At 38.7% G+C, this 22,852-nt stretch overlaps 2 protein-coding genes across 25 annotated transcripts in view; one reads left to right on the top strand and one right to left on the bottom strand.

Annotated features, from left to right (window-relative positions):
- PDE8B (phosphodiesterase 8B) overlaps window positions 1-3,134 on the top strand; it is a 298,935-nt gene extending 295,801 nt beyond the window's left edge. For all 10 annotated transcript variants that reach the window (XR_015135515.1, XM_086323153.1, XM_086323157.1 and 7 more), the window contains one exon: window positions 1,379-3,134. Coding sequence is in view for 9 of the 10 variants with exons in the window: in XM_086323153.1 (XP_086179279.1) it covers window positions 1,379-1,488 (110 nt within the window). In the remaining variant the exon portion in view is untranslated. The remainder of the gene's footprint in view (window positions 1-1,378) is intronic.
- Window positions 3,135-6,454: 3,320 nt separating this feature from the next.
- WDR41 (WD repeat domain 41) overlaps window positions 6,455-22,852 on the bottom strand; it is a 47,600-nt gene continuing 31,202 nt past the window's right edge. For 2 of the 15 annotated variants that reach the window (XM_086323163.1, XM_086323162.1), the window contains exons 8-13: window positions 19,153-19,263; window positions 14,743-14,927; window positions 12,053-12,174; window positions 10,849-10,937; window positions 9,508-9,641; window positions 6,455-6,674 (exon numbers count right to left, since the gene is read on the bottom strand). In XM_086323163.1, the coding sequence (XP_086179289.1) occupies window positions 6,522-6,674; window positions 9,508-9,641; window positions 10,849-10,937; window positions 12,053-12,174; window positions 14,743-14,927; window positions 19,153-19,263 (794 nt within the window). In that variant the 3' untranslated portion in view covers window positions 6,455-6,521. Of the gene's footprint in view, window positions 6,675-9,507; window positions 9,642-10,763; window positions 11,038-12,052; window positions 12,175-14,742; window positions 15,044-18,679; window positions 18,775-19,152; window positions 19,264-22,852 lie in introns of those variants that run through there. The other 13 variants (XR_015135522.1, XR_015135520.1, XR_015135523.1 and 10 more) reach the window with 13 other exon arrangements.

Here is a 22,852-nt window from a genome sequence, read left to right as displayed (position 1 = left end):
AACTCCACATTGTTCTCCATAGCGGCTGCACCAATTTACATTCCCACCAACAGTGTAGGAAGGTTCCTTCCTCTTCACTCTCTTCAGCATTTATTATTCATAGACTTTTTGATGGCTATTCTGACTGGTGTGAGGGTGATACCTCATTGTGGCTTTGATTTGCATTTCTCATTTAGTGATGTTGAGCTTTTTGGCCATCTGTATGTCTTCTTTGAAAAAATATCTATTTCAGTCCATTTTTTGAGTGGGTTGTTTGATCTAGAGCTGCATGAGCTGTTGGTATATTTCAGATTGATCCCTGTTAGTCACTTCATTTGCAAATATTTTCTCCCATTCTGTCTTTTGGATTTGTCTATGGATTCCTTTGCTGCACAAAAGCTTTTAAGTTTAACTCAGTCCCATTTATGTCTGTTTTTTTCATTACTCTAGGTAGGAGGTAGATCCAAGAAGATATTGGTGTGACTTGTGGCAACTAGTGTTCTGCCTATGTTTTCCTCTAGGAATTTTATAGTATCTGACTTTACATTTAGGTGTTTAATCCATTTTGAGTTTATTTGTGTGTATTGTGTTAGAGAACATTCTAATTGAGTTCTTTTACACTGAGTTGTCAGTTTTCCCAGCACCACTTATTGTAGACACTCTTTTCTCCATCATATATTCTTGTGTCCTTTGTTGTAAATTAATTGATGATAAGTGTGTGGGTTTATTTCTGGGCTTTCTGTTCTGTTGCATTGATCTCTATTTCTGTTTTTGTGCCAGGACCATATTGTTTTGATGATTGTAGCTTTGTAGTATAGTCTGAAATCAGAGAGTCTGATTCCTCCAGCTCTGTTTTTCTTTCTCTTGGTTGCTTTGGCTATTAGGGGTCTTTTGTGTTTCCATACAAATTTTAAAATATTTTTTCTAGTTCTGTGAAAAATATTATTGGTATTTTGATAGGGCTAGGGATTGCCTTAGGGTAGTATAGTCATTTTCACAGTATTGATTCTTCCAATCCAGGAACATGGTACCTTTCCAGCTGTCTGTGTCATATTCAGTTTCTTCATCAATGTCTTATAGTTTTCAGAGTATAGATCTTTTGCTTCTTTAGGTAGGTTTATTCCAAGGTATTTTATTCTTTTTGATGTGATTATCAATAGGACTGTTTCCTTAATTTCTCTTTCTGGTCTTTTGTTAGCAATTTTTAGTTAAGAGGACCTGTTCCTATTTTAGAAACCAGTGTTTAATGACTTATCCTTCTCACACTTGTATTCACCTTAGGCCTAACCTAGGGCACCTCACCTCCAATTCTGATCCCAAATTTGTCCCAGAGAGCCTCAACCTTATAAATGCTCCTAGAATCTAACAGGCTTCTTTATATTTTTTTATGTCCTTGCAGCCTTTGCACACCTGCCAACGCTGATGCAACATTTGGCTGATAACTACAAACACTGGAAGACATTAGATGACCTAAAGTGCAAAAGTCTGAGGCTTCCATCTGACAGTTAAAGCCAGGACAGAGGAGGGGACCTCTGGATCGGCAAAGGGCACTGTGAATCACAGTAGTGTAAGAAGCGTTCCTTCATAATGCAAATGACAGGTATAGGTTAAGGAGCTAATGTTTAATATCTGACCTTGAATCATTCAACTTCCCAAATTTCATTTTTAGAAAACTATGTTCTGTGAAGAAAAATATTAATATATGTTCTTTGGAACAATCACTGAGTGATGGAACACACACATGGCAAAACCCATTGCCCTGCTGTAACCTGTGTGCTCTCATCAAACCACGCAGCTGACTCACTGTAACTAGCAGGGCACGTGCAGCAGACTTGGTGCCCACGTGCCCACCATCTGTGGAGGATGGACCATGAGGCTTTGCTAGTGTTTAGCTCATTCTTTGCCATCAAAGTCTCTATCATGGTTTGGCTTGACTATTTTCCTCAAGAGCATCAATCTAAAAGATGCCTAAGAATATCTAATTTTTAAAAACCTATATAAAACGAGCAAAACAACTGGGACCAAACTGCTGATAAACTAGTTAGTTTCAGAGCCTCCATGGCTAGGTGGTTCTTCTGACTAATGGTGTGACACTCAAATTAGAATACAGCCTTGGCCTAGTGAGTGCCTTCTTTAGACTGGTATCAGCAGCCTGCATAGCCCTCTCTCCCAAAAAAGGATTCATCCTAACAGAAAGCCATCCATGAAGGGGAAGGAAGTGACATCTTGTTTGGGGGTAATCCAAGAGCTTTATTTCTGGTTCACAGAGGCAGTCACAAGGCACTACAGTGAGTGTTATACACAAGCCATTAATCTGACTACCCTTGGACAAGCTTGTTTTTTAAAAAAATTTATATACATTTGCTGTTTAAAATTTTTTATTAGAGCAATCTAAATTTTCTGGGTTTAAGTCCATGGAGTATGTTGTGCCATGTTACCGAGGAGAGAGAGAAAGTTTCAAGGTTCAGATGTTTTTAACCTATCTATATTTACGATCATGCCATTTAGCTTTAATGATGTAAAAAAAAAAAAAGACTGCAAGATGTGTAAATATATCAGAAAACAGGCGTATGGGGAAGCAGTAAATACTATTTTAAGCTATTAATTGTATGCTAAAAGCTTCTAAAGCACAAGTGCATATTTTTATACAGCTCTTTTCACAACTTTCTGTGATCTACATCAAGTCAGTCTTGAGATTTTCCTTTCTCTTTTACCAGCCAACCCTTCTGTGTATTATAAATATTAGAGATTTAGTAAACAAAATCTTTGTTCTTCTTTTAAATTCTCTGTACTCCATGCTGCATTCCTAAGAGGTATAAACAGAGATTAAATTAACTGAACCAGTAGTTACTTTTTTTCAAATGAAAATCTGAATGCAGCATACTTGGAACTAGTACATGGGGAAAAAATGACTTAATCACTACAAAATGTGCCAATGCTTTTTTCTATGTTTTGTACCAAAAAATGCAAACATATATGACAATTCCATGCAAAGAAAGAAATGTACCTAAATTATTTTTGTTAGATGCTAAGAGAACTTGCTTGGTCAGGAGAGCAGCTAGCTTTGTATTGTAATGCTGCATTATGTAAATGTGATGAAAATGTTTTTGTGAAGTACTTGTAACTAAATTCCTACAGCCATTTTTCATTCCTAACAGCTGTTTTTATTTTAACTCTTTGGCCTAAATTTTTCATAATTTCAAATTTCCAGTTAAGTGTTCTTTATTTCATGAGTCACACACTTTGTTTTCAGAACACATTAAATTCAGGATGTCAGAATCCCATTTTAAGGAGTTAAATAATTTGTCTAAGCTTCAGAAGCTTGCTTGAGACAACAATCTTTTCCTGACCATCTCGCTTTTGGTTACATTTGGTAAGTGACATTCATCAGATGTCTGACATTTTTCTATATGAACATTATAGCTGACTCAGTTTCAAATTAATTTCATATTAACCCTGCCAGGTACTAAAGCTTTAGCATACCTCTGCTCTTTACCAGTGTAATTTTCTATGGTGTAATCTTTCACTGAGTTGGTAATTAAATAGTGCATTCCTAAAAATAGTTTATAAGAAATAGTCTTTCTTTTAGATGGTATATGTATCACATAGATATAAATTATTCTCTTATTTACTAATCAGTAAATAAGCTATTTACTAAAATATTCTCTGTTGAGGGGAGCCTTATTAATTTAGGAAAATAAAATCTCATTTAGAGAAAGGTCATATTACTGCTACTACTACTGAACCAAAAGTTATAAAACACTGTTGCCTGGACCAAAATAACACTATAATTTAATTAGGTTATTTTTTTACTTCCAATTTAAGATTTTAAAATTATGCTTGCCTTCAGAGTTAGGATGCCTCATCTCTTCAATCCGAAGCCACTCAACTTGACAAAGATACAGTGTCCCTGAAGTTTAGGCTCTTAGGTGAATAAGCCAGAAAATGAAGTGATAAGGGTATTTTTAAGTAAAAATGACAAGGCCCAGAGTACAGTATTATATCTGGTGTTTCAAATATAATAGCACTGAAAGCTAAGCTAGGGAAATGAAAAAAAAATGCATATACTATATATTGATGTCAGTTATAGTATTCTTCTAATCTGAAAGTTCAACTTTTAGCAGTAGTCTCCATACAACTAGTGAGCAGCCATCAAGTATGAGTCCCGGCTAGATTCTCCCATCTCATTGTTTTCTCCCATCTCTGACCTTAGGGCATTCATGAAATCAAAACCATCAAGTTTCTCTAAATTTTAATAACAGAGGGACTCACAGTGCTACTTACTTATGCTATTTGCTCCCCAAACTTACCTAGGATTTCTAACATTCCTTGTGAATAGATTTGTTTAATCCAGAACAAAACAGGAAAAGCAGTTAAGAATCTATGAATTCCTTTATAATTCACTGAATATCTTATACAATTCAAAAAGAGTTTATAAACTCATGACCTAAAAATGTAGATCCTCCAAAGAAAAAGCTAATTAGTAATAGGGCAAAGTCCATCTATGGAGAAAAATTAAAAGCCTAAAACTGACTGATCAATAATCTGATGCACTCAGACCAAAATGCACGTTGGCTTGGTTAGGAATTCTACCCATGTGCCAATTTCAGGGTGAGATTAGAGGTGCCTCTGTGTACACACTCAATTATGCCATAACGATCTTGGCTAAAAGGCAGTGCTGATTTTTCTATTATAAAATGGAGGTTATGTAAATTTTGTATTTCTCCATAAATCTGTTTTCATTGTGAATTAAAACAATGATTGTGAACATTACTTGGTTTTGCTGAAGGGGTGATCATATAAGCCCTTCTCTCTCATTCATATTTTTTTTAAAGCTGTTCACTGATAATGGGAATTGAGCTAACTAACTAGAAGGGCTTACCTGACTGGGCTTGGCACTCATCTGGCATAGAGGACCATAGCTCATCCAGACTTTGCAGGTAGTTAATAACAGAAGCAACTGTCAAAGGTAAAACTAGCTAAAATTTTTTTTACAAAGATTCCATTAGGGTCTGTGGATTCTGTTAGGGGTGTGTGTGATGAATAAACACAGAAAGTGTTCTCTGAGAAGTATCAGTCCTAACACATCAGCCCCCTTGTAGTTACTTCAATAGGATTCTTTCATCAGCAGTTTAACTCCACAGTTAAAACCACCCATTTTTTAATGTATGGGACACTTTTTAATTTTTATCCTTTAGTACCAAAAGGGAGAAACAGTACTCTAAGGCTGATGGGGTGATGAAGCTGATTTAATCTCAGGTAACTGCAAGAAACTACGTTAAGTAAAGCCTGTCTCAAGCATTTCATATTTGAGCCAATGGTAAGATGAATCAGGCACTTTGGTAACACTACTGATCTAGCTCTCATCTCTAACATATATGAGGGGCAGCCGCTGGTCTTGTACCAAACGGGTGTTCAGGCTAGAGGGAAGAAATACACCCTAATAAGATTCCTACTGATTTGAGTTGATAGGGATTTTAGCAGCTAGAATTAAAAATGAATGATATAAACAAACGGTGGTTATTGTTCAGTCACTAAAAGTTGGCACCAAAAATTTTTTTAAAAGCTGATGTTAGAACAGTGAGATTCAGGTTTGTTTCATGGCACAGTGGTAGTTACTAAAGACCAGGGGAATTTGTAGGAGAAAGGATATTTATCACAAGAATTCTTAATCAAACAGGTTCTAAAGGAAACCAAAGAATAAAAAAAATACTATTATTTCTACCTCCTTCCAGGGTCTAGATTCAAATTAAGACACTTAAAACACAGCATTCACCAGTTCAACAACAGACAGTTACTATGGAATCTTCATTTCCTCCAGGAAAGCATCAGTTTTCTAGATAGCTCAAGGTTTAAATTCAAGATACGCTACATCCTATTTATTCTTCAGTGGAGTTTTCATTTTTCTCATAAAATATCTTCCGTAATTATCATGTATATTTATTTCCATTAAAGCAGGTTTCTTAAATAAGTATTTAAAAGAATGACAGGTGGTCACATAGATAAAATATTAGTTTTGGATAACAGGTATTTCAAAACCCAGAAAGGCTAAATGAAAGAAACTACATGTAAAACTTTAAAAATCTAATTCCTGGTGATGAATTTAGTTAGAGGCAATATAGTAACACTAAAGACAGAGAGAGGTTCTGAGTACTATTCTTTTCATTAAGCATAAGATTATACAATTTCTAGTGTAAAATTTAAAGCATAAAAAATTTATCTCTGTGAGGATACTGTGGTATAATTTAAATCTGCTTCATCAGACAGTTGTGCTGAAGTCTGAACACTTTCTGAAAAGTCACTGCTGAAATCAGACCCATTCCTACAATGGTTTCAGGTAATTTATGAGGAAAGTCAAATGAAAAATTTGTGCCATATTCTTTGGTGGATGTACTAATACCTCAGAAGCAAACCTTGCTGGTTTGCAGACCCCCCTAAAAATTAAACAAAGTTAAATAAATAATCAATATGGTAATGGTTTTCAGAGCATTACCCTATATTTGATGTTCAAGGTTCATGTACAGGTATTTAAATTCCTTAACCTAGACAGACAGATACAAGTCACCATTCTCCTCTAATTTTTGAAATAACTTTAAACTGCGCAATCCAGATTCTCGTTCTCCATTTTTCCAGAGAATAATGAGGTGATCAGCAGAACAAGTCACTAGTCCATGGTCTTCAAAGTACAGAAACATCTGTAGAAAAAAATTAATTACTGATTATAGGAAATTCAAGGAGAAGAGAAGCGGCCAATACCAAGTAGACTAACATAGGTCCTTGCCGAAATGCATACCGTGGAGAGGTCTTTGGATCTGACTATGAAACTCTGTATCTTTCATGAGAAATTTAAGTGTGGGGGATAGTCATATACAAATAACAAATGCCAGACCCATATCTAACATTTTAATAATCAGAACTTTGTAAACACTACTCAACTACAGAGCTGTATTTATAATATATTATATTTATATATAGCTATATATATAACAGCTATTTTTTTTTAATTCCCAAAGTGTCATCTAAATTTTACCATTATCTAATTCTTCAAGAATAGGTTTTAAGATTTTTTTTCAGCAGAAGTCCTGACAAACCTGATTCATTTAATCATTTCTGCTGGCCTTCTTATTAATGTAAAAACGGCCACAATAAAATATCTGAATCCCAAGTTCTCCAAGATAAACAGTAGCTTTAGCTCTCTATATAAACAGAGAATAATCAATCCTTAAGCATTTACTGAGTGTTATCTATATGTTTATAATCCCTATCTTCAAGAAGCTTCTAATTCAGCTGTGAAAACTGAATCTTAGTTGAAACAGTAAGGGTATCAGTTAAAGATGATGTAATTAGGTACTAAGTTATACTTCAGGCTGTGATTTGCCGCAGAAAAAGGAGGCATATCAATACTGAATGAAATTGTCTGAGAAAGCTAACAAAACATTAAACTCTCCAAATAAAAGGTCATGCCCAGTGAAGGGATAGGCTGGAAGTTAAGAACAAGAAAATGGAGTGTTGATAAGAAGGCAGCATCCTATGGAGAGAGCTGGTATAAGAGAGGAGACAAACGAAACTATGAAAAAGATGAGCTCCTCGAGGGAAAGAGTGAAATAAAAGAAATAGGATGTGAGCTTTCTGAGGAATAACGTATACATTTCTGAACGTAACAGGAAACAGTCTGAGCTGATGATGCAGTAGTGAAAGGGGAAGAACTATGAGAGTAAAATCCCTCAGGAGATGCACAAGTGAGAATTCAGTACACACAGGTATATAGGACTAGGCTGAGAGTCAGGACAAACATTTTTTAAAAAAAGAAAATCTAAGAAATAGCCAAGGTTTTCTCAGTGAAGCCAGAGATACTTTAAAAATAATTAAATGTCAACACCTCTACTCGGGCAAATTTCTAAGAATCTGACACTTCTGCTGCTGCTGCCAAGTCGCTTCAGTCGTGTCTGACTCTGTGCGACCCCATAGATGGCAGCCCACTAGGCTCCCCTATCCCTGGGATTCTCCAGGCAAGAACACTGGAGTGGGTTGCCATTGCCTTCTCCAATGCATGAAAGTGAAAAGTGAAAGTGAAGTCGCTCAGTTGTGTCCGACCCTCAGTGACCCCATTGACTGCAGCCTACCAGGCTCCTCCGGTCCATGGGATTTTCCAGGCAAGAGTACTGGAGTTGGGTGCCATTGCCTTCTCCCTGACGCTTCTATATAATGTCAAATATGCCGCACCATTTAAAAACCTTCAATAGTTTTTTTAAAACCCACTCTTTAAAAAAGTTTAAAAGGCCAAACTGCTTAGCCATACATTCAATAATCTGACCCCAAACTACTTTATCTCCTACTGTGTTCATTGACTGGAACACAGACCTCCAGCCTAGGCAACCTGCTCCTTGCCACCAAATAGATTCTGTACATTCCATCTGCACAACTCCCAAAGTTAAAAAACAGAATGAAAACAACTGGGCTGCCTGTTACAGGAAGGCAGAAATTAGTAAGACATGAGCACCCACCCTCAGGGAGCTTATGGCCACAAGACTGTCTTACTCCTCTGAAGCATCAAGGTTCAGCTCAAGGCCCATCCATTATCTTCCACTAACCATTTTCTTCTAACTCCTGATTCCACTACTCATCTGGGTCCATCATAAGCAACCTAGATTAACAGCTTATCAAGTCTCCCTATATTGTTCCTGGCTACTGAAGTGGAAGCTCCACAACAGCAAGGACTTTATTTTATATCCCTTTGTAAACTCTAATGTCCAGTATAGTGCCTGAAACACAGGAAATGCTCAATAATAAGGTGGTGTTGTGTTGCTGCTCTTAAGAATAAATGCACTTTCAAATGAAAAATTAATTTGTTCCTCCCTGGCTATGAAACAAAAGCATAATTTAAGAAATTCATTACTCAGGGCTGTGGTGATACGGTTACCAGTTGCAATTATCTCTTTACCTCAACTGGTCTTTTTCCTTCTTCATTACAGGCAATGGTGCTGATAGTAAATATTAATGCATTTGAATTTATAAAAAGTTAGAACTGGATGCACCCTATAATTCTGAACTCCACAATGATAATCAAGACACTGGGTTTTACCCAAGCTAACTATTATCCTTCAAAACGAAGTAAAACAGACTTCTATTCATGAATTTGGTAATGCCCCCCTGGAATTAGTCTGTAAGGTTTTACCTCTACATATATAAGCACACTTCTCCGTGTACCCTCTGTATTAACTACTGTTTAACAGTATTTACTACTCATATATTCAACACTGTCCTTATTGTCAGCTGTCTACCTACATCTCATTCATAACGTTAATTAAGCCAGTTTTTAGAAGCAAGACATTCCTCCTTCAAATCATTTCTCTGTATAGGGAGATCTTTACCACACATACTAAAACCTATCCCACTCCATGTTTAGAATCAGCAAAAACTTATTGATAAGAGAAGTTTTAGGTCTTTATGAGACCAAATGAATGAACAGCAGTGAGATGCAAAAAGCAAGGCTCCCCTGGACACTTCTATGCTTATTAAAAACAGTACCTCCACAGATGATGAGTGTCCAATTAAATCTCCAATAAGCTCTAGTGAACAGGAAGTGGCATTTTCTTGTTGCTTTTTAGCAGGATGGCTGGCTTGTTTATTTACTCTTCCAAATCCCCACATGTTAAAAAAACCTAGAAAAACACAACCATTTTAGTCATTCTCAAAATTATGCTCTTTTCTTAACAGGCTTCCCTTATGGCTCAGCTGGTAAAGAATCCACCTGCAATGCGGGAGACCTGGGTTCGATCCCTGGGTTGGGAAGATCCCCTGGAAAAGGGAACAGCTACCCACTCCAATATTCTAGCCTGGAAAATTCCATGGACCGTATAGTCCATGGAGTCGCAAAGAGTTGGACACGGCTGAGTGACTTTCACTTTCCTTAACAATAATAATGTAAGATCAGAAAAACAAAACTTAAATGCAAAGGTGTTTCTCACTTATTTTCATCAAGGGCTAAGTGAGCAGATGATACCAGGCACTATGCTAGGGTTTTTTTTTTAATATGTTACTTCATTTCCTCTTAGCTACCCACGTCTGTTGCTCAGCTCTTCTTATTGCCCCTACTCACGCACTGCTGAAGGTGTGTTAACATGAGAAAAAGGCAATGGAAGTCAAAGTGGAGAGAAATGAAAGGGCTGAGTGGCAGTGTGGGGGCAGGAAGGTCACAACTTAAGCACAAGCAAAAAGCAACATGTGTGACAATACCCTATGATTTCAAATAACTAGAAGAAACTCCGAGGCTACTGGCATTTGATTTCTTATGCGAAGGTTGCTAATTAACCAGGATTTTGTTTTTCAAATCAAGCACCAGAAAATCAACAGCTCAAGAGATTAACGACATAAACACAAAAGTGTTTGTTTATAAACTGAGTTCACTGTTAATGCTTCAAGGCTGAAGAACTTTGATGCCTGATGGTACACATTATGTTTATATACCAGACATAATTACAATACATTGATAAATAGCTAATTAGGCCATTTGGTCAGTCAGGCAAGAATACTGAAGTGGGTAGCCACTTCAGTATCCTCCAGGAGATCAAACCTGGGTCTTCTGCATTGCAGGCAGAGTCTTTACAGTCTGAGCCACCAGGGAAGCCCATTTGATCAGTCAGATCAGTTAGCTTCCCCTCAAAGAATCCTAGCTGACTTGAAATAAACAGGCGGTCCTGCAGTAAATATTAACATGTGAGTCCCCCATCCTGATTCCCAAATGCTTCATGTAAACATGCTTATTTGGAGCACACTGTATATTATTCCTGTGGTTACACATAACTGCCTTTCGTCTGTCTTTCACATGAGAAAAAAAGCAAGACCACCTTTTTGAGAGAAGATACACACCCGTTGGCGCCGGCTCCACTGAAAGCTGCTGTTTTTCTCGTAGCTCCCAAATGCGTACACTGCCATCTTCTGAGCATGAGATAACCTGCCTGTCAGGAGAGAGAGAGCACCATGGAGGGCAAGTGCTCGGAGCGCAGGGAAAACCATCAGCGCAGCCTTTATCTGCTTTCATCCAGCTCCTGGCGGGAGCTGATTAAAAAATCACACTTTAACATGGCTTTACAATACAAAGGAAAGGCATGCATTATAGTGTGAGACTAGCTCAAATGTTTCAAACACGTATCGCTTCCATTTTAAAAAATGCATGCAGGAAAACAGGTTATGAATTATACTCTCATAATATCCTGAGAAGCCCCATTCCTTTCTCTCCCCTCTCACTCTGAAAGTATCCTGCAGAGTAAATACTGCTGTGCTGTGCTTAGCTGCTCAGTTGTGCCCAACTCTCTGCAACCCCACAGACTGTAGCCCACCAGGTTCTTCTGTCCATGGGATTCTCCAGGCCTGAATACTGGAGTGGGTTGCCATGCCCTCCTCAAGGGGATCTTCCCAACCCAGGGATCCAACCCAGGCCTCCCACATTGCAGGCAGATTCTTTGTCATCTGAGCCACCAGGGAAGCCCAAGAACACTGGAGTGGGTAGCCTGTCCCTTCTCCAGGGGAACTTCCCGACCCAGGAATCGAACCGGGGTCTCCTGCATTGCTGGCAGATTCTTTACCAGCTGAGCCACCAGGGAAGCCCCGAAAATACTACCATTTCCTTCATAGAATTCATCCCTAGAAGTTCAATGGCCACATCTGCCCTGAGAGGAAAGCCCTCAGTTAGTAGCCTCAGCCAACAAGGAGACCACCATTTAATTCTGGCCATAAGCAACACTACCAAAAAGGTGGCTTTGTGGAAAATATTAAAAAATTAGAACATAGTGCCCCAAAGTCTTCTAACTATTAAAATAAATACCAACTTTTAAATTCTCTCTTCTTACAATGAAATTCAGAATAATTTGTTTGAACCCTGCTGTTTGTAAATTTTGTAATATATTGCCACAAACTCTTCTGTTAGAGACAGCCATAGGGTAGTCTCCATTTTCAAAAGAACCTGTTGGTCAAGCAACAGAGCCAGGCGACTTTGCACCCTGAGCAGTTACACTGGTGGCCCTGGGAACTGTGCGTTTCTCCCACCTGTTACGGAGTGGATGGAGACTCATACCTGTTTGGGAGTTTGGCAACGTGCAGGACACTGGAGTCATGCGCAGCTTTCTGGCAGGCAATCACACGCTTCATTGGAAGGTTATACACATATAAACCCCTTCCAACTGCAACAAATACATTCTGGGGAAGATAAAAGTTCAGAAATGCACATAAAACGAACACCACTACCCAGAGTAACAGATTTCCAGCCTTGGTGTGAGATCACAATGTCATTGTTGCCTTCCCTATTCCTAGCCTTCAGCCCAAATTACTGTACTGCCCTCTAAAGTCCAAAAATATCAAAGCACAAAGGAAAGCTCAGCATTTAGAAGGTCGAAGGACACAACTGCTAATACAGAGCGAACTCTATGTATGACACCCCGCAGCATCCCTGCCTTCCTTACTGAAACGTGACAGCTAGAGCAGGGGCTGCGGCTGGAAGACGGGTGCAGTGGAGGCGGAGCTGCTGGGGTCCACCCTGGGTTTTCATTCACATAATACCGTACCGTTGGGAAACTACTTAGCTTCTGCTGCCTGAAAAATGTGAGCAAAGTTACTTGGGCTCCACATCTTAAGCATCACAAGAACTATGAAGTATACAAAACAGCATATGCTAGAGTGGCAGAGATATATATATAGTGGTTTCACAAAGACATTTTTTCCAGTTCTACTAAATTTCCATTTTTCCTTTCTACTAAAACAGCTTTAATCTTTTGAAAGCACTTTCACCAATATTTATCTTACTTCAGCTTCACAACATCTCATTAATGTAGGAAAAGCTATTTTGCAGAATAACAAGTCAAAATAAAAGATTAAAATCACACAAAAAATTAAGACATGAAAGGTGGTATTGGAATTCAGGTCATGTTACTCCAGTTCCTTATTCTTGCCTCATACCATACCACATAGCTTTTGAACTTATTTTGCAAATCACTAGACTTCTAGTGGCTCTTGTCTAAGAATCATTTATTCTTACTCAGTAGGTATGCCAGTGAGACAGACCTTTCAAAAATCCTTTTCCCTTCCTGTTCTCACTAGAGAACACTTCTCATGCAGCCTCAAAGGCTATAATGCCAACTCAGACCTATAGCATCTAAACCAAACATGCCTCCAAGGCTTACCAGACTCTAAATCTGCAATGACTCCCTTGACCCTCAGGACTGATGTTCTGCACACAGCAATGCTAGCTAAGGACCAGTGCCATACACAAAAATAAAAACAGCTAGCCAGCTTGCTAAAATCTAGAGCCCTGGGAAACATTCAGTGCAAAGAAACCCCAGAAACTAGTTTATATGGACCAAGAAATCTGTGCAGAGTTCAAATGCTTTATCAAAACCCACAAAATTATCAATACAACTAGAGAATTAATAAGCTTTGGGACAGTATTTACTCAACAGAATCACTCTATCAATCTCTTGTCATTAACAATAACTGACCCCCCATAGAAAGAAAAAAAAACTCTTATAAAAGAAAGAAAATGAGGGAAAACTGAGTAATGCTTTATTAAGCATTTAATAAACATCAATCAAAATTTTAAGATGAAAGAGAATGCAAAATGAAAAAACTTAAAGCACTAATTTTTACAACAATGAGAAAAAGGTATCAAATTAAAAATATAATTTTTAGGGCTACAACTCTTAGAAATCTAGTTTCTATCTTTCCTGAGACTATTGTTTTTATCATATATATTCGGGGGTTCCCTTGTGGCTCAGAGGGTAAAGGTCTGCCTACAATGTGGGAGATCTGGGTTCGATCACTGAGTCGGGAAGATCCCCTGGAGAAGGCAATGGCAACCCACCCTAGTACTCTTTTTCCCCCAAAGTAAAGTTAGAATATAAAGAAACTTAATCTTTAGGTACAATAATGTTCTTTACCTATTCTTGCTCTATTTTGGTTTGGTTTTTAAAGTAAGAGGTTCAAAGAAAGCCAAAAAAAAAAAAGTGGATCATGCTCTCCCCATCTAGAACACTATTACTCATTTTTAAAATAAAAATAAAAAAAAATAAAATTATAAGATTTAAACAGTATAGGGAGGCACAAAATAAAGGTAACAGCCTCCTCCAACCCCTTTCCTCAAAGTTTACAATGGGAACATTTCTTGTGATTAGATTTAGAAAAATAACCCCATTTTAAACATATTTTCTGAGCTCCTAAAGCTAAAAGAGGAGATGTTCAGATCAGAGCCAAGATTCAGAAGTCCATTGGTACTAATCTCTTACTGCAAAAAAAGATGTAACGTGCTTCAAGAGCAACGGGCCTGAAGGACTGAAATCTGTAATTCTCACACAATCACCTTGCCCAGGATGCTAGAAGACTAAAAGAAAGGCATTCCTGAAGTTTCTAATTCCCTTTATTTCTCCAGGAAATGCACCGGAATCTTCAAAAGGATTCTTTCCAAAGTGTTCCTTAAAACAATTTTAAGCATTATCCTCAGATCCTATGGGAATATTTAATACAGCTCAAAACTTCAATGGGTTCTAAAATCTGTGGCCATTTAATCACCTCCTTGCCTCAAGGAGGTGGTAAAAGATTAAAATGCTTTTTTTAAAGCAAATGATGTAATCTTCGAAATACATCAATACATTTTAAAGCACAACTTGGACGCAAGGAATGACACCTTTCTATATCATGACATTAAATTTTCCCAATTAGAAACTGAGTTTAGTAAAAGATGTTAAGATTATAGAAATTTTTCTCCACTTTTTTTACCTCTTCATCCCATGTGAGATGATGAATAGAAACGTCGTTTGGCTTTTGACAGAGTTTTATTTCCCGCTGAGCATCCAGCTGCGGAGATGGGTCCCAGAAGTTGCGTTCGCAGGCCTGCACGGTCCAGCCCAGGGTGTCCCAGACGATGAGTTCCCCAACATGGGAGCCAGATACAAAACTGACATCTAGGCAGAGTTCATACGTCTCTTTACTGATCATTTACCTGGGCTACGGTGAAAACCAATGAACTGCCGAGTAGTGCTGCTCTATAAAGTCACAGTATTAACAACAGGGAGGTAACCTGACAAGCCAAACAGGAAGATTAACAGAACAGAAAGACCGGAAATAGACTCAAGTCTACTCACACATTTAGTAAATGACAGTAACTGCTTTTCAATTCAACAGAGAAAGAAAGAAGTCATGCTGGAATACTTGGTTAAGTATTTGGGGAACAAAGACAAAAGAATTTTACCTTGGATCATATACAGTTAAGAAAAAGTCACACTTCTGTTTCCTCTGTACTCCCATACTCACGACACGCCTGACACCAGACGTGTGGGGGTCTTCCCCACAGCAGGCAATTATGTGACACCAGCCGAATGCCCCTACAATTTAACTCAGCTTTGGCCATATCTACCTGGAAATAACGTCAGTTCCCACAGGTTAAGGTGTCAGTCCTGCAGGACTTCTCTCACTTCAGATACTAATTGTAAATCCAGGCTGTTACCTGTGTTTCTAACTGGCTGTAAGCTGAAGAGTCCCACATCCCCTCCTCAGGTTCAGTTACTATGCTAGAGCAGCTCACAAAACTCAGGAAAACAACCTCACCACTTTATCATACAGGGTATGCCGAAAGACAGATGCCCCTCCAGAGGGAGGAGGCGCACAGGGCAAGGGGCGTGGGAGGCGTCTCAGAGCACCCGGCCCCCTCCAGCAGGCCACTCGTGTTCAGCAACCCAGAATCTCTCTGAACCCCACACTGTGGGAATTTTTATGGGAACTTCATCACACACACATGATCTATCTAATGACTATCTAAAGATATCGGAAACCAATTGGGGACTGAATAAATAAATCAGACATCCACGAAATGAAACAGTAATGCTGTTACCAAAAACTAAGTTGTAAAAGTATGTCATGTTAATACAGAAATATACTCATGACAAGCTGTTACCAAAAGCACACCATATGTATACATGCCCAGAAAAACACCTAGAAGGACGTGAACCTCTACTTAATACTACATGAATGATTTTCATTTTCATTTTTACATTTTTTATATTTCTATTTCCTCATTTTTCTATTATGACTATGTATTACTTGCACAATAACAAGTTTTTAAAATGTTTAATGAAAATGAAATTAGTGGGCTAAGACACTTCACAAATTATATATTTAAGGAAAATGTACAACTGCTAAGACTGAAAACTATCATAAAGAAATGTGATTTAATTCCTTTATAGAGGAAGGTGGAGCAGAGCAGCGCACTGTGAGTCTAGAAACTCAAGTTTTAACTTTGACTCAGCCTGTTACTAGCCATGTGGTTGGCCTTTAGAAAGTCATTTAACCTTTTTCTATCTTGCATTTCTTAGGCATTAAATGAAGATGATTGTAGAAATAAAATTAAATAATAAATGTGTAGCCACTTTAAAGACATTGAATGTTATCTTTTGAGTCCCTGGTATTATTTTGAGCCCCTGGTATTATTTCATATTAATAGTATTAAAACATCCAGTTACTTGTAATTTAGGAATACATGGACGAGTAGTTATGATTTAACTATCTCATTTATCAAATAAACCAGGACAGAAATCTCTAATAACTAGATGAACAATCTCTTCAAAATAAAGAATTATCAGCAATCATACAGGTAAATAGTATTTTTCCTTGGTTCCAAGTCCAGTTTCCATAGTTTAATAACAGACTCTCTGGAATTCAGTCTGTGAAGAATTAAGTTCATTTCTCATGTGTGGAGAGAAATCTTTCCATGACCTTCTTTTCTATCCCTTCCCCTCCTCTTTTCAATCTCACTCAAACTACAAAAGAACCAGAGACATTAACAAGTGAAGATTCTTCTCGACTCCAACTCTGCATATGTCACCATACCAGAGCTAACCTACTGAGACCACACAGCTGCCTGCTCTGATCTCCTCCAAGTGTCTGTAATTCATCCAGGCAACAGAAGCAAAGTACTTGAGCCCAGTTATAATTTTTCACTAGAAACGAAATGCTGACACTGACCTGAGTCAGTGCAGTTTAGTGCTGTGTACATTATCCCAAACTGGTCATTCAAAATGCTTCACACCAAACAGCCTCAATAATGTATTGTACGTGGATGGACTTTGACCCTTAGGCAAGTATCAGAAGTCACTTAGTACGAAAATCTTACCTGAAGCCTGTCTACCCATCCCTCAGAAGTTCTAATACTACCATATCATGCTGTCAGTATAAAACAAGAAAAGGAATAAAATAAAGCAGCAGCACCTAGAGCCTTCTGCCAGAAGAGATAAGCAAGGTTACCTTGTACGTCGGTCTTAGACAATCTCTGCAGAGGCATTCAGAGCTCTTGGGCAAACCCAGTATTCATTATCCACATTTGTGCGAGTTCTGCTACAAACAAATGCTCTGCTAAGGTTGTCCTAGCACCAACTCACTGAACGTGCACTTTCCCTGTGAGTTATAAACCCAGTAACTGGCCACATTTTGACTGGTAATTGGTGGGGATAAAGGGCTGAGGGTGGAACTGGGAACTGTACAACATACTCACTTCAGGATGGCTAAATCTGCAGCATGGGAGACACATCTATTATGACAGACCGTCACAGTATCATTCTCAAATTTTACCAAACTACTCATCCATATGATTCCTAAATATGCTTTTGGCTTGCTAGCATTCTGCAGTGTGATTTTATAGTCACGGAATTTATAAAGTAAAAAGTACTAGGGGTTTTGTGTAATTTCCATTAACAAATTATTCTTTGCCTTAGCTTTCCCTTTTCCTTTTCTTAAGATGATGGCAAAGAAAGACTTGACACGAGCACTCCTAATTCAGCTGTTCTGAGTATCTCTGTACATCACAGAGAGGTACAGAGAAGTGCCATGAAGCTGAGGCTCCCTCAACTCCATTATAGAAGTGTGCCAGCTCCTGGTCCCAATACTTCACTGCTAAAACGGGACAACTAGGTGTGACCATGTGACCACTGTAACGGCCAGGACACTGCCGTGCTCTTCTCAACAGCTCCAGCCTTGGGGCTGCTGGCTCAGTGTCAGAGGAACTTCCAAATAAGAGCTTGCCTTCTGGGCTGCCACCATGGCTAAAGGAAAGAGTCCCCAGAAAAAGACAAAAGGGGTGCTCCTCACATTGTTATTTCTATCATACAGATAATCTAGTCCTCAGAAAGACTTGCAGCTAGGTTGAACAAGTAAATAGCTATTAGAGAGGAAGTTTCTGGCATTGATCGGGCCATTCTCACTGATGTAATTGAAAACGTGACTGAACGGCCTACAGATGGAGACTACACTTAGTACTGTTTGTGGCCCTTTCCCTTTGCCTCATGTTTCTACAAAGTATTGCTCAGGAAGAGCCAGCCTAGGTCGTGGGGTGCAGTGCACTCCCCTACAACATATTCACAGCATCCTTACAGGACCCTCTTACAAGTCTCCTCCAGACTATCAAACTGGAGCCACCCAAGAGTCCTCACATTTGACCTCAGAGCCCAGACCACCCAGGAGAGCTCTGATGATATAAGCTATCAGTTTATTTGAAAGTGAAGTAGCTAAATCCCAGGATTTTTGGTTTGTGATCCTATCCTGTCATCTGATATCAGGTTCACCTCACAAGAGATACTCATTAAAATCATGATAAAGCCAAATACAAAGTCTGGCAAACCAAACACACAGCCATGAGGAAGGGCAGGTATGATCCGTTTCTGCAGACCTTTAGTCTGGTGCTATTCTCTGGCTCTTCATGGTGGACTGAATCCAGCTCATTCTACTGTGAATAGAGTGGCATATAATTTTGTCCTGTGTGACCTTCAAAAGAGAAAAGAGCCAGAACCGTTTGCCCCCAAAGCCAAAATGCTACCAAGCATTAGTACTGATAGCCTACGACAATCATCCCACAGCTGCCAAGTAACCCCTGAGGTAAGTACGCTGTCTCCTCCATCACCCCTTTTCTCTGCCCAACTCCATCCCTCCCCCATGCCTAAATCTAAGACCTACCAATCTATGAAACTTGATGAATTCTACTGGTTTAAACCTCAGAAAATAAGACTGCCACTCTCTCCTTATTAATAGCATCATTTTCATGATGTTAATTCTAGAATCCTATGACAAAATAAAACTAAAGTTCAAAACAGGTTAACAAGTAAAAAATTGTACATAATATAAACATGGACACAATGAGCTTACCATTGACATTAATCAGTGAGAGAATATTATCTTGGTGATCAAGGAGGCGCTTAACTTCAAGAATATCCCATCCTAGTGATCCCTCTGTGGCTGCTACCAACCTGAAAATTACTAAATGAAAAGACCGATATAATTTTACTGAAATAGTCAAAGAAGATAAAGTTCCATTTCTGCTCAAAAAACTAATTTTACTAAGTGACAAATACCTAAAATACTGAAAAAACCCATCTCCAAAGACAGTCTTGTTCACACTACTTCATTTCTTTCAAATCCTTGAGATGTTTGCAATGATCTACTAAAATCCCAAGTGTGACCTCAAAACTCTGTTCCTTTTATTAAAACTCTTCTAAACCCCCACCAACCATTAAGTCCCATCCTCCCTAAGCCTTCAGTGTATGACCAGCTCTCCCACCTCATTCTCTCCTTAGCCAGCACTGGTCCGGATCCCTGAATCACCCCCAACCATTAGCCTTCTCTCCTCACGCCAGGCCAGTAAATACTGCTGCAAAATAAGCTATGAATTTGTGCCTAACCTCAAATCGGTGAAGACTTCAGCAGTTTTTATTTATTTACTTTTCAAATTGATATCTAAGCTTACACCATTAAATTACAAATTCTCTGAGAAGATACGCCTTATAATTTTTGTGTGTTATACAGTTCTTTTGGACTATAGTGTTGCTTTACTCAACTGAGTTTAACAAACAGTTTTATATAAACTTGTGTTAATCCTAACATTAAACAGTATAGAAAACTCAAAATCAAATCAACTGGAAAGATTCAATAAACATTTAGTGAACGCTTATTACGATGCTCCAGGAACTTAAATATTATATATGACTAGGCTCCAGTTACTGCCCTGTAATAGTCATTGAGAGTGGGAGTGAGACTTATAAACAAGCTCAGAATCAATGTAGTCGGTGCTATAACAGGCCCCAGCACCAAGTGCTGTGGCTGCTCACAGCTTGGAAAAACTAGTATCTCAGAGGTCATATTCCTCCCAAGTGATGGCTTATTACTAAGTTTCTCTTCTTTCTCATACTTCTGTCTGGAAAACAGGTCACACCACATTTCCTTCTATGTCTCTGGGCACATTTACTGATAGCCATTCACATTGAAATTGTGGCTGTCAGATGAAGGTCTCAGAAACTGTGGTTGTCTATCAGAAAAAGGACTCTTTCTGATACCTAGCAAAATAGAGCGAAAATTCTCCTGTAGTTGGAATACTACCAAATGACGCTGAGATTAAGATTACAGAATAACAAGCAGGTACTCTACTGTTTAATGCAACTAACAGGGAGAACAAACTGAAACACTGACCAAAAAACTACAAAGAACTAAAGATAATAAGAAACAAGTTCATAAATATAGTCTCTACAATCAAGTATTCACAAGGGTCACATATGTAATAACTTCAAGGAAATAAACATGAATTAGAAGATAAAAGAAAAGCAAGTCAATTCTAAAAAAGGGTTAACAGAAAAATCTTGAACTTTTGAACCAGGATAAGTACTCAAAGAGTGATGATAGTCCTGCCCAGCTAATAAAAGCCTCAAAGGAACTACAGGCAGTGCACACAGAAATTTTATTTCCTGTTGAGAAGATTCACATTAGAAAAAGAGAAATTGGTATGGAACAGTTAAAACCAAGGACAGGGGCACAAGCTTGTCTTAGAAATAGAAAAGATAGTACATTTAGAGGAATAAAACTTATTTTTCATAAGGAAAATGACACTACATATTTACTTTATGAAACAGTTAAAGTGAAAGTCACTCAGTGGTGTCCAGCTCTTTGCAACCCCATGGACTGTAGCCTGTCAGGATCCTCTGTCCATGGAATTCTCCAGGCCAGAATACTGGAGTGGGTAGGCGTTCCCTTTTGCAGGGGACCTTTCCAACCCAGGGATAGAACCCAAGTCTTCCACATTGCAGGAGGATTCCTTACTGTCTGAACCACCAGGGAAGCCCTATTTTGAGGCTAAGTAAAATGGAAACCCTTATTTTTAAGAATATTTGTACTTTTTATAAATTATTTTGAATAAAACCAACTTTAATTTCTTCCTTTTTTTAGATGATATTCCAATTTCTGTTGAGGCATCAGTGTTTATTACTATTTCAATGAATTCACTAATTCATTTGATAAAAATCTGTTTATCTGCTAGGAGAAAGATGAAGAACGTTTCAGTCACCAAGGCACTAATATTCTGAAGGGGCGGGGCAAAGAGAGACCAAAAAGCAAACATAAGTTTTTAGAGTGGTAACTTAAATGGTAGACATGAGACTATGAGAATACACAGGTAAAACCTCTGGGAGGGGAGGCATAACGTAAGCAAGGCTTCATCCTTGAAAAAGAAATACTAGAGCTGTGCTCTTAAAGAGTAAGTAGTAATGAGCCAGATTAAAGAGGACGATGAATTACGTGGTCAAGTCCAATATGGCTGACAAGACAAAGGAAGGAAGAGGTGAGAACCACCTCGGGCTGGGGGGTTCCAGGAAATGTGGAGTAGCCAGCAGTTACGCAAGACTCCATGGAAGCAGGGGGAGACGGCCAAGTCCAATACAGGTGGCAAGAGAAAGGACGGTGGTGAGAACCGCCTCAGGCTGGGAGCGCCAGGAAATGCAAATTAGCCAGCAGTGGGACAGGACTCAAGGGAAGCAGAGGGAGATCACAGAAGGCATGACTTGATATGCTGAAAGGCCTGGACTTCATTGTGTAGGCATGATTACATTCATCCTTAGGGCAAAGATTTCATTCATCTGGAGCAAAAATGAGAAAAAAAATAAGGCCACATAAGTTTGTTTGTTCTTAATAAAACTAAATGTATTAAATTTAAAGCCCTATACTTTTTTCCTGAGGTCATGTTCTTCATATTTTGTTGTTAAAAAGTTATTTTTACAAAATGAGGGTGGTAAATGGTAGCTTATTTTGTTTCCAGTTTGGAGTTTTCAATGTTTTCACTGAAAACATTGTTTAGAACCGCTAAAACAGAGAAGGGAATGGCCATACCTATCCAGCCAACCAAGCAGCTATATCATGGTGAATTAATTTCACTGGTATCCAAATTTTGATATGGATTCAAACAGTCACAATATTTGTGCAACAGTTTGCAAGCATCTTAAATATATGCCAATAGCCACATAAATTAGCAATGTAAGGGCTTCCCTGATGGCTCAGCAGGTAGGGAACCCACCTGCAATGCAGGAGACACAGGAGGTGCAGGTTCGATCTCTGGGTCAGGAAAATCCCCTGAAAAGGGAAGTGGCAACCTGCTCCAGTATTCTTGCCTGGAGAGCCCTTATGGACCATGGACGGAGGAGCCTGGCGGGCTACAGTCCAGGGGGTTGCAAAGTGTCAGACACGACTAAGCATGCAGGCATGCTGAACAGGCATATACTTAAAGAGATTTTATTTTACTTGCTACTAACTCTATCATGGGGTGATTATATTTGGACACTCTGGGCATGCATGCTCAATCATGTCTGACTCTCTTTTGTGACCCTCCTCTGTCTGTGCAGTTCTCTGGGCAGGTATACTGGAATGGATTGCCATTTTCTTCTATAAGGGATCTTTCTAACCCAGGGATCCAGCCTGGGCCTCCTGTATGTCATGCATTGGCAGGCGGATTCTTTACCACTGAGCCACCTGGGAAGCCCTTTGGACACTCCACATTACATATATTTAGACATCTTACTAATACTTCATC

Source organism: Bos grunniens, chromosome 10, assembly GCF_055505025.1.
Source record: "Bos grunniens cultivar Pamir isolate PY7600 chromosome 10, Bosgru_T2T1.0, whole genome shotgun sequence".
In the NCBI taxonomy this organism is placed as follows: Eukaryota; Metazoa; Chordata; class Mammalia; order Artiodactyla; family Bovidae; genus Bos; species Bos grunniens.
The sequence above is the reverse complement of the archived record's forward strand: the minus strand, read 5'-3'. Positions and strand labels throughout refer to the sequence as shown.